Source organism: Podarcis muralis, chromosome 3 (assembly GCF_964188315.1).
Source record: "Podarcis muralis chromosome 3, rPodMur119.hap1.1, whole genome shotgun sequence".
Taxonomy (NCBI): Eukaryota; Metazoa; Chordata; class Lepidosauria; order Squamata; family Lacertidae; genus Podarcis; species Podarcis muralis.
The window spans coordinates 11,764,246-11,776,663 of record NC_135657.1 but is presented as its reverse complement, the minus strand read 5'-3'; the positions used below and the strand labels follow the sequence as shown (position 1 = coordinate 11,776,663).

The window sequence follows — 12,418 nt, the reverse complement described above, 5'->3', positions numbered from 1 at the left end:
AAATTTGGAGGAATAAATTGATTAACTGAAGATGATCTGGGAAAAGGAAATGCAGCTCCCAGTGGATTTCCCAAGGGGATTTATCTCATGACAGAAAAAAGATTCCCTGCCGATCACAAACCTTTTGAAAGGAATAATTTAAGGAATACTTTTAAAGGCTATTTAGCAATTCTTCAATACTTAGCAATTCTTCAGACCCAACAAGCCTTCCTACCTGATAATGCTAATGGTGGGCGGGGTCGCCACATTTTCTCCTCCAAATATACCTGACATTTGCTGCAATGTTTAAAAGTATCCCATCAGAATGGAAATTATCTGTGCAGCAATTGAACAACACATGCTGATTACTCACTAAGAGCAAACAATCTTCTAGAGCAGTGTTTCCCAACCTTTTTTGGGCAAAGGCACACTTGTTTCATGAAAAAAATCTCGAGGCACACCACCATGCCAGATGGGGAAAAGTCACTTTTTACTTATGTAAAAAAAAATAAAAAAATAGTAACAGCATAGAAGGTAATGGTTATCTCTTTGATGTCTGATGGGAGGGCATTCCACAGGGCGGGCGCCACTACCGAGAAGGCCCTCTGCCTGGTTCCCTGTAACCTCACTTTTCACAGTGAGGGAATTGCCAGAAGGCCCTTGGCACTGGATCTCAGTGTCTGGGCTGAACGATGGTGGCGGAGACGCTACTTCAGGTATACTGGACCGAAACCGCTTAGGGCTTTAAAGGTCAGCACCAACACTTTGAATTGTGCTCGGAAAGGTACTGGGAGCCAATGTAGGTCTTTCAAGACTGTCGTTACGTGGTCTCGGCGGCAGGTAGCAGCGCTCACAGCTTACGGACTGCACCGTGTAACAGGTGTCTGGCCCAGCAGCCTAAGGCGGACAAGCCACTGAAACAGGCATTCAGAATCCATTCATTTCATAAAACCTGCAGGGCTCAATCTCTGTGTTTGTGTATGTGTGTGTTTCTGTTTTGCCCAAGGGTCTGGGGGTGGGAGAGAGCTCTTTAGCATGATGCTTTTAAAACAATTAAATTATCAACAAACAAACCTGATGATACGAATAGCAACGTCAGGTGCTACGGGGGGGGGGGGGGAGAAGGGGGCCTACTCAGAAGTAAATACTGCGTCCAGGCGCAATTAGCGCTGATTTAAGGTGCACCAAGACTGCCTAAAAACCTCACCAAAGATATGCAACAAAGCGCTTCGTTGCAGAGGGGAGAGTTTGTGCACCGTGGAGGCTGGAGGGCTTCTATTCTACATGCGGGGGTTGGGGGGGCGAGGAAAATGTGCTCCGTGGTGGGGCGGGGAAGGCAAAGTTGCAAAAGCGCCCTGCTCCTTCTTCCGCGGAGGGAAACGCTCCTGCGGAGGCGAGAGGCAGCGAGGAGGCGACGAGGTGAGGCTTTTGTGAGGTAGGGAGAGGAAAGACGGGGGAGGGAACCCAAGGAGGATTTGCACGAGAGGGAATGAAGGGGAAACGCGCCTCCCACGCGGAGCACTTTTCCCCGGGAAATGCACGGGGTGGGGTCGTGGCTGATCCGTGCTGCGCGCTCGCGTCGTGCGGCCCAAAGTGCTGCAGGATCGCCAATGCAAGACCCCCTTTTAAAACCTCCCCCTCTCCCAGCTCTGGAAAAAAAGGGGGAAGGGGATGGCGTCGGCGTCGGGGTGCGGAGGCTGCCCGTGCCCGGCCAGGCGTCGGTGGCGGTGTCAGCGCTGCTGCAGTGGCTGCTCCTCCTGCGAGCAGTGAGTGGAGCGCAGCCGCAGCGGCGGCGGGGGGCGCGCGCGCTAGGGCGCAAGGCTGGCGGTGGCGGCGGGGAGCCCGGCGGAGGAAGGAACTTGTCCCTTCCCTCTGGACTCGCGCCCCCCGCAGATGTTGCGCCCGGTGCGACTGGCACCCCTGGCACCCCCCCACGCTACGCCACTACTCCCACGGCACACTAGGCAACGTCCGGCGGCACACTAGTGTGCCGCGGAACACCGGTTGGGAAACACTGTTCTAGAGTGTGAAAGTAAAAATCTTTGTAGTTAGGAGGACAGCAATTGTGGACCAGATATCATGACAGGCAACTACTCAACTAATATGGGACCTAAATTAAGATGTAAAACGCTAGGCTAGTACAAAGGCTGGTCAAAGTCTTCTCTTCCACAGAATTAGTTTCTCTCCTCTTTTAGGTCCCACAGCAAATGTAATCTTCAATCATTAGTAGATCAGTAATGAATCAAAACTGTAAAAACAATTACTCAACCAAAGATTTAAACATACTATGAAGCAGAACGTAATTTCTAATGTTTGTACAGAAATCTATATAATCAAAGCACGCATCATGTGGGGTTTGATTCTTTTCCAGCCTGATCAAATGGAGGAATGTTTACATGTGCACATTTTGATACCATGTAAAAACATCAAAGTCATTCATTAAAAAACAACAACACTGTGTCTGCTACTCAGTCATATTGTTCTAACAGATCTTATTTTCAAGATCCCCCAGAATAGGTTTAGGGGGCATGCAGTGCTTCTAGTACAAACGGACATAAATATCTCACTTAATGCTACACTGAATTCCATGTTGAATTCCACCGTAAATATTTGCTTTGATATGGCACTCAAAAACAATAATATGATTACATAAGGTTCAAAATTCTATTCCAAAGCAACGTTGGTACAATGAAATGCTGTTAAAACAATAATATGATTACGTAAGGTTCAAAATTCTATTCCAAAGCAACGTTGGTACAATGAAATGCTGTCAGCACAGCCTGGCATACCAGTGAATTGACAGCAGAATGTGATGAAAAGGTATGGGTTAAAAGGAGTGGGAGAAGAACTATTACAGAGCTGGACCTCTTGCTTCAGGAGTATATATAATGGATGCAGGTACTCTCATGAACCTGCTGACCAGAGCTATGCATGACACTGAAGCTTTGCAAGGCAGATCGATACAGCACAGTCCCCCTTCCATGCAGTATGCCCATAAACATGCAGAAACACACAATCAATTCATCAGCAGTATGAAGATGCTGATAAGGAAGCATGTTACAGGGAACTCTTCACACGCCAAGAGTAGAAATGTAATAAGTGGATGAAAAGAAACAGTACAGAAAAGAGCAATCGTTATGGGTAAAGAAGGGGTGCCAATTTCACCTCTACGGTCAGCTCAGTCCCAATTTTTCACTGTCAGTAAATATTGCACCCCTAAAACACTTTAAAGAGCATTCCTCTGCTGTAGAGCTTGATTCTCCATTCTTGAGCCTACAGGAACATGAGCAAAATACTTTTAAGCAAACTTCCTCCATGGGTATTTTGAACCTTTTCACCGCATCAGGAAGTACTGCATGACAAACTACCCCTTACAAAAATTAAGCAATTTACTCACTGCTGCTTTTCTTAGCCCCCATGGTCTGACCATCTTCCAGGGAATTTGAGCCCACCGAGGAACTATCTTGACTGTCCTGATGTGGCAGCTGAAGAAATCCTTCACTAGATTCTGAGCGGGTTGGTGTCAGAGTTAGAGACTTGAGGCGTTCTCGGTTAATATCCTTCTTTGATTTTATCAGTTTCCTCATTTTCAGAGTAATCCAATTACCTCTCCTTTTGGAGAAATGAAGAGGAATGCTATACTTAGAACAAATTCTTGCAAATATTTCAAAACAATGAAGTTTCTCTCTTTAACTAACATACACTGGCACATTTCTGGCAAAGTAAGAGGGAGAGAAATATGTGGTCATGCATTACCTTCTCGGAGGAGATGGTTCATAAAATTTATACTGATCCATAATCTTTTCTTCCAATTTCTCTTTTTGTCTTCTCAATTCATTTAGCTTGTCACTGTGAAGAAAAGGTAATTGACATGTTAGAAGGCATGTATGTTTCTAAAAGATGTTTTTCCTTTGTATCAATGTGCCTCAGGGACTTTTTAGGACATGTGTGTTTAAATGCAGTTTGCATTGCATCAGGGCAGTTTACATTAACATTTTGCCAGAACTCAAGTCACAATATTTTATTTTTAGGAAAATATGGGCACTATGTAGAAAGAGAGAAGGTGTTAGAATAAAGTGCTGGGCACATGACAGGATGTTTCATGTCACTCACAGGAACACAGGAAGCTGCCTTATACAACATCAGATCATTACGTCCATGTAGCACAGGACTGGCAGCAGCTCTCCAGGATATCCAGAGGAGATTCTCCTAGCCCTACCTGGAAAAACTAGGAAATGAACCTGGTACCTTCTGTATGTATTCTAACACTGAGCTACACCACTGTATTCTCTCCATTACAGAAGGTCATATTCCCTTTACAGTGGTGCCCCGCAAGACGAATGCCTCGCAAGACGAAAAACCTGCTAGACGAAAGGGTTTTCCGTTTTTGAGTTGCTTCGCAAGACGATTTTCCCTATGGGCTTGCTTTGCAAGATGGAAACGTCTTGTGAGCCTTGCAATTTTTTTCCTCTTTCCCCCCCTTTTTCTAAGCCGTTAATAGCCTTTAATAGCCGCTAATCCGCTAATAGGATTGCTTCGCAAGATGAAAAAACCGCTAGACGAAGAGACTCGCGGAACGGATTATTTTCGTCTTGCGAGGCACCACTGTATTTTAGACGGGAACCCTGGACGTTTGCCGTGAAGGTTCCTTCTGGTTTGGTTGAATAACAGGTTAGGAAAGGAGGAGGAAGGCAGGGATTAAGTCACCTAGATTTCAGTTGTAGGTCTGTCTGGTGCTCTGAGATGCTTTCCCAGTTGTCTTGCTTGCTATAAAGCACAGGGAAATGTGATCTCAGGTGCCTAGGAAAGAATTACAAACCAAGGATGGAAACGCTCCATCCCATATTAGGCCTAGCACAATCTGGAAGATGGTACTGTAAGGGCCAGAGACTAGGAAAACTTTTCTCTATCCACCATCCCCATGCCATGCATGAGTTTATAAATGTCTATTTTTCTCGCATTTTCTCAAAACAGTCTCAAATCCTACAATCCTTCTTCACAGGGGCATTCCTCCGTCCCTTTTATACCTTCAGCAAATGCATGCTGCATCACAAATATCTTGAAGGATTGCTCCTTAAAAAAACACCTGCCGACATAAGGAGGAAACAGGGGCTTATAACTTTGCATAAGAAATCCCACTGCTCTTCTGATTCTAGCAGTTTAAGGAACAATAATTCAACATCATTCCACAGTAAACTTTATTTCACAAGGAACAATACTGATTAAAATCCAACTACGAATGAGTATTTTCATCTGTTGTTAATGGAATGCACTGATTAACATTTCCATGATTTATTTCTATTTGAACATCCAACTGCAGTTATGTTGGGTGCAACTAGTTCACCGTTTTTGATACCCACATATACTGCCTTTGTTCAACGTGGAACAGATCTTTGCTTTCCATATTCTGCTCTAATAACGTTCTGTTTTGCAGCATTAATGTCTGTATTTGATCCAACAGGTGTCTGTTTTCTTCTTCCAAATTTCCTTTTAGCTGGCTAAGCAACTGTTGAAATGTACAAAACACAATATTTTAGTGTATGCAGTCTGCCCAACTTTCTGTTTATAAAGTACAAAAGAAAATGAAGTCAAGAAGACAAGTCAAATGATAGAGACAGCATCAGTTCAGTCACCAGAGCACAAAACTCTTAAATCCTGGGGTCATGGGTTCAAGCTCTGCTATAGGTAAAAGATTCCTGCATTACAGGAGGCTTGGGTAGATGACCCTCATTGTCCCTTCCAACTCTACAATTTTATGATTCTATTATCTGGTTTTTGTAAATAATTGTAAATTGCCTTTCTTCCAATTGAGGAGAGCAATCTGCAGCTTCTGTTAAGGTCCTAGCATCCTTTTAGCTTCTAACCAATGTATCCACTGTGCAAGCCAATAAGAAAGGGAGCAGAATAAGTCTGGCTCTCTTCAGGATATCTCATACCTCTTCCTTGAATCTTCAGCTTTTGTTTAAATGCAAAAATGTTATTCTCTCTTTATGTATGAAACAGACAGAAAGAAAACCATGAATTCAATATTTGGAATTATGGAGTAAGAATCAAACTTTTTGCGTTCATATCAATGAGTGCAAAGAGACTAGGTTGGTTGATATAAGAGGATACATGCAGTCTTAAAGAAACTTTTCAGAACACTAATTCCTTAATAAAATCACTAGAACAATTCCAGAATAAGCAGAACGACTGACCTAAGTTTGTTCCTAACATGATACAAAGACAGCTTCAAAACTATTAAGATATATTACTAAATTCAACTATTACAACCATTACAGAAAACACATAAAGATAAACACATTACTGCAGAAATCTAAAAAAGCCTCTTTTGTCATGAATAAACAGGGCTATAATAAAACATTACTGAAGAAATGCAAACTCATTACCTCACACTGATTATTCAGTTTTGTATACGTAATATCCAGCTGTTGGTACTGCTCTTTGAGTTTGGAAAATTCAGCTTCTAGCCTTGTTTGTTCCAGTTTAGAACTGTTCAGTAATGTTTTCAAATTCTTATGATCCATTTGGAGAATTTCATTTTCTTTCAAAAGCTGGGTATATGTATGATTCAATCTGTAATTATAAATGGACAGAAAACAAGTTAAAGTTTTCACAAAATTAACAATTAAACACGTGTCTGCACAGTTATATCATATACTCACATTTAATTAAAGAGAGATTTACATTATCATAATGTTTGTAGCAGTATCTTATAACCAATTTCTATGAGCATACTGTAGATTTATTGTTTTTTTCTTATTCTAACCTATTAAGGGTTTCTAACTTTGGTGCATTGTGTTTAAGATCAGGGTAAATGCAAAATATAGTTAGCACACTTAATAATACACTTTAATTCAGATAATTATTCATGAGCTTTGTTTTCTTACCTGTCATTTTCCTCACAAAGCTTTTTGTATTCCGCTGCTACTGTTTCATGCTTTTTGTTTTGCTGTAGCATCTTCTCTTGTTCTGCTTTGAGAACTTTTTCCAGTTCTTCTAATTGCACTTTTTGTTTCAGCAATTGATTGTATCTGTCAAATGGATTATATAATATTACTAATTCTATTATCAAGTATTAATTACAAAAGGTTATTATGAATACCACTTCCACTTTCAAGATCTAACATTTTAAATAATTTTCAGCAGTGGCATAGCGTGGGTTGTCAGCACCCGGGGCAAGGCAAGTAATTTGCGCCCCCTAACCTGTGGATTTGCGCCCCCTAACCCGTGGATTTGCCCTAACCCCAGATGTTGCGCCCGGTGCGGCTGGCCCCCCCTGCACCCCCCACGCTACACCACTGATTTTCAGATTCAGCTGCAAATTGGTTATGACTGATATATCAAAATCACCTGTCTTCTAAGTCCTTATGTTCCACCTCAAGATTCTTGTGTGCTGACTTAAGGTTTCCATGTTTGGAAATTAGAGATTCATATTCAGTAGCTTGCCGTTCATGAAGCTGTTCCAGTTTTTCATGATCTTTGATGAGTGAATCATATAGCGATCTCAGATCCTCACGTTCCTTGATTATGGACTCATTTTCATTTTCCAAGGTAGACTGCTGAATCAGCAATTGTGCATTCTGATTCATAAGAGATGTACTTTGCGAATTAATAGCAGAATTTTCTACCTACAATTGCCAAAGTGACATGGGACAATCAATAACAAAGTACTTTGTGGTGTGCTCATTCAAAGTTAGCCTTGTACAGAATTAGCCAATTGAGGTCCTAGGTTGTTAACAGGTTTTAAACCCTGTATCTCAGAGCAATTTCCCCAATCTCTGCGAAGAAATGCTGGAGATCAAACTGGGGCTTCGTGCATTCAATGCACTCTCAGCGCATAGCTCCGCAGTTTGCATCTGTATGCATATCCACTTATACGGATTAGGTAACAGAAAACCTCTGACATAGACCCCGGAGAGCTGCCACTGCTAGTCAAAGTGGACATGTCTCCTGCCCTATCCTTCCTAAATCACCTCCAGAAATAACATTAGGATCAGCAGAGAAATACTTAAATTAGGCTTGTTTAGGTAAATACAGGCGTCCCCCCACTTAGGCACATTCTACAGAAGCGCAACTGCATATACAGTGGTACCTCGGGTTAAGTACTTAATTCGTTCTGGAGGTCCGTACTTAACCTGAAACTGTTCTTAACCTGAAGCACCACTTTAGCTAATGGGGCCTCCTGCTGCTGCCGCGCCACCGGAGCACAATTTCTGTTCTCATCCTGAAGCAAAGTTCTTAACCTGAAGCACTATTTCTGGGTTAGCGGAGTCTGTAAGCTGAAGCGTATGTAACCTAAAGCGTATGTAACCCGAGGTACCACTGTACGTGTGGCGCTGGGAAACAATTAAATAGACTCATACCAGGAAATGGTGAGATAGAAGATACCGGGGGTGCAGCAGGGCTTTGTTTCCGCTGCTCAGTCTCCCCGCCTAACAGCATGTGTTTGCCAGCCTCCTGCCAACCCCATAGCTTCAATTCTAGTTGTGGATACAGTATTTTTGGTATGAAGAGAAAGCAGAGAGGTGTTTAAAGGGTGCTCCCCACTTCACATGATTTATGTGTGCAGGGGCGTAACGCCCACCTAACTGGGGGGGTGGTGCCTGTACTGACCTGTTTTCATTGTCAAACAGATTACAAATTCTACATCTAGCCTCATAGAGATTCTTCTGACCCTTTCCAATAGATTCTCCTTCTAAAAAATTTCACAGCTATTCTAGAATGCAAGAGGAACTAAATGGTTTTTTTGTTTTCGTCTCTAAGATACCTAAATGTAACAGAAGTGGCAAACTCAAACATTTGACTCTAGATACCAAGTTCCAATTAGGGTTGGGAAATAAGAGACATTTCTCTAACATGAAGAGATGGAATCATAGGGTTGTAGAACAAGAACCCACCCCCATTTTGCAGTACTTAAGCCATACCACCACAAAAGGGATATATAGGGACTCAAAATGATATGGGCATGTGATCATTGAAGAAGTGGAAAAATGAAGTACAAAACAATAGTAATGGGAGCTATCCAAAGGAACTTCTTGGTTCTTGGAGGCAGATCTAGCCCAGGGAGCTAGGGAGTTACTACAGATGGGGCACTGTCCACCAGTCAAATCACTTATGTTCAAAATGTGTATCACAATAATAGCTGCTGCTACTGCCATGTGAATAACAGGAAGGCTTTCACTCGTAAATTCTGTATTGCGGTTGGGAGATAAATACAAATTTGTGAAAACAGAACCTGAAGCTTGGCATTCTGAGTTTGCAGCGTTGTATTTTGCTCCTGTAAGGAAACAGTCTGTCTCTGAAGTGCCACAATCTGAGCTTGCACATTATTGTTCTGCGTCTCAAGCTGCTTTAGTTGTGTTTTCAGGGCTTGCTTCTCTGCCTGCAGAGTTGCGTTCTTTAAAAAGGAACAAAATGTATTACATACATGCACCATTTAAATGAACAAAATATTGATAAAATTCAGACTTCTATTTTACGCCAAACAATCCAAAGTATGGAGACATTATTGCAGTCAGAAGAAATCACACAAAGCATGGGTTTGCTTTCTGATGAAAGTGGGTTTACTCAATGTGGTGTACCTATGTATGCATGCAAGAGAGAAATAAGACAGGCGGAGAGGCATAATAAGTTATGCTGAAATCAACTACATTTATTTCCAATAAACGGTATGTTCTTTGAAGCACAGTATTAGATCAGAGTACCCTAATTACTAGCCTATTCTTTTGTTATATCCATGGCGACAAAATGTGGCTTACTATATACTACACAGGCTGACAATTAGGGTAAAATTATTAAAATAATCCAAATTATTACTTACATTTCTCTCAACTTCAATCAATCTATCTTTAACCTTTAAAAGTTCTCTAGTAGTTTCTTGGCTCTCTCGTTCCCATTTATTGACAGACAAACTTTCTTCATCAGTTTTTGACGAACAATTCTGTACCATTTTCTCTTCCTCTTGTCTTTGCTTGAGGGCCTCATAATTCTTTTTCACCTAAAGATCAAAGAATTCAAGTTCAAATGTAAAATACTAAATCCTACTAAGTCCTAAGCATGCCAAGGCAACTTTATTATTATTATTTAATTAGAAAAAATGGCCTTGCCACAGCTGTTTTTCTTTCACCAAAGGTTCCAACCTGTCTTTGATCCCCATAGGGGAAAAAGCAGTAAGAGAGGCAGTTTCAGGCAGAAAGTATGGTTTGTGGAAGGGTTCAGCACGCCTTCTTTCCTGCCCCAGCGCAGCTTAGATTACACCCCACCCGACTTTACAGGGATTTGGTGGCAACCCAATTGTTACTCTCATGTCTGTTGCTTAGTCTGGCCTTTTGAGGTAGACTAATGACAAGGACAGCATCTTTCTGAGGGACTGCTACTTTCACAGCTTTTTGCAAACATGCCTACCATTCAGTGTCTCATGTGTAGTTTCATTCAGCTCAACTAACTGGCCCACTAGCCTCTACTCCACTTCACATTACACAAGGACCACTTGAGCCCTTATACTGCAGTTCACTCACACTGAGGTCATCTTGAGGAGTACTGGTTGTTGTCCCCCATGCTACAAAGGCCTGATGGGCCCCAACCAGAAGTTCCATACTGCGGAACATTCTTCCAGCAGAGATTCAGCAGGAATCCTCATTTTGGACTTTGTGGCCTCTCTTTGGAGACTTTTGCACCAACAGGCCTATGCACTTGTTTTAAATTTTAATGATTCTAATCATTAGGGTTTATTATTTCAATCATTGTTTTGTACCGCTTTTAATTTTTTATGTTTCTAGATTGCTGGTACACCACCCTGATACTTTAGGAGAGGGCATACAGATACACATACACACACACACACACACACACACACACACACACACACAGTTTTATAGATAAATAAATGCTAGCAGAAATTAGCAAAACCACATGCTGCAGTCTCAAGTAGCAGCTGTTCAGAAAGGGTCTAAACATGAAGCTGAACAGCACTTTAATTACTGCTATCAGCAACACCTAAGATTTGCCAAGTCAAAAACTAAAATGATTTCTGCATGGAAAGCACTGAATTGTTTTTAAACCAACATTTTTCATATATTTCTGTGAAGATAAATTGGTAATATATACACAGTTTTCACTAAGAAAGCAAGAGTATGATTCAGCATGTATTTTGCTTATCAAAAGCAGTACTGTGCATAAATCTTTCGAAAAAACTTTTGACAATATAAGAAATAGATTTTTTCTAACACCTTTATAACTGTTAGAAACAATTAAAAGAAATTTTAGGTCATTTATGCACCAACTGAAAACTAAGCAATAGAAATATTCATTTTTTTTACTGTTTTAAGTTCCTGGCGCAGTTGTTGATTTAAATTTGTTGATTCTTCTAATCGAGCTTCCAAAGCAGCAATTTTTTCTTCTTTTATTTCAAGTGACTTTTTCAATGTGGATTCTAATCTTGACTCCAGTAGCTTGTATTTGCTATTAATGAAAAAATTACAATAATGTTTTAATTATCAAGAAGAAGACGACAATCCCCTAAGAAAATATACAAGCTTCATCAAGGTGATAGCTTGACTGTTTTTCAATAAATCTGTGTGAGGACAGGACCACAGTTCACCCAACAGTCTGCTGTCTTCACTTCCTATTGTTCTATTTATTTCATAAAATTTAGAAACCACTCGAATGTAAAAAACACACAAATCCAAAGAGAATAAAATAATCAGTTGAAACAATAAAAACAACTATTTAAAACATTCAAAATATAAAGTCTGCAATAATCTAAAAAGAGATTGAAACATACAAGATTTTGTACAAATTCTTACACCTCATCAAACTGTTTAGAGAGAAGTAGTTTTACTCTGCGGGTACTGACAGTCCTCTTTTTAATTAATGCTTTAGCACTATAGCACTTGTTCATCTGACCAATTTAAAATCTAAATCTGGCTACTATGGCAATTTAGGAAGCTGCCTACCACCATCTCCTGACCTCAAAGGCCATGACCTAATCCCTTTGCCACCACTTTCATCAAATGTATTTAATGGAGAATATTCAAAAAAATAATGCAATCTCTAAGAAACAATTCCAGAAAGTGTATACATATAAAAAAAGCAACTTGTTCTGCGACAGTAAAGGACAAAACTGAGATGTGTCACCCATGATGGTCTGGGTACACCCTAAGAGAACGGAAGATCTACATTTAATCATTCTGAGAGTTTTAGCACATAAACAATGCAGAATGCAAAGAGACTGAATTGCTGGTGAGCAGTCATCATTCTGGCTACAGTCCAACAAAATCAAAGATAAAAAATGAGCTTGATTACAACCCTCCACTACAAAGGACTGGACCACACAACCCTGGTTCTTCAAAACATAATGGGAGCAGAGAAGAGAAGGAATAAACATACAGGTGCATGGTGATTTCCTATATATACTCACAATGTATGAACCTAACAC

The 12,418-nt window shown here is 40.9% G+C and overlaps 1 protein-coding gene across 7 annotated transcripts in view; it reads right to left on the bottom strand.

The window, feature by feature from the left end:
* CCDC88A (coiled-coil and HOOK domain protein 88A) overlaps positions 1-12,418 on the bottom strand; it is an 80,104-nt gene that overhangs the window by 19,332 nt on the left and 48,354 nt on the right. For all 7 annotated transcript variants that reach the window (XM_028725114.2, XM_077925430.1, XM_077925431.1 and 4 more), the window contains exons 17-25: positions 11,301-11,442; positions 9,803-9,979; positions 9,218-9,379; positions 7,333-7,610; positions 6,870-7,013; positions 6,369-6,555; positions 5,340-5,485; positions 3,736-3,828; positions 3,377-3,591 (exon numbers count right to left, since the gene is read on the bottom strand). In XM_028725114.2, the coding sequence (XP_028580947.2) occupies positions 3,377-3,591; positions 3,736-3,828; positions 5,340-5,485; positions 6,369-6,555; positions 6,870-7,013; positions 7,333-7,610; positions 9,218-9,379; positions 9,803-9,979; positions 11,301-11,442 (1,544 nt within the window). The remainder of the gene's footprint in view (positions 1-3,376; positions 3,592-3,735; positions 3,829-5,339; positions 5,486-6,368; positions 6,556-6,869; positions 7,014-7,332; positions 7,611-9,217; positions 9,380-9,802; positions 9,980-11,300; positions 11,443-12,418) is intronic.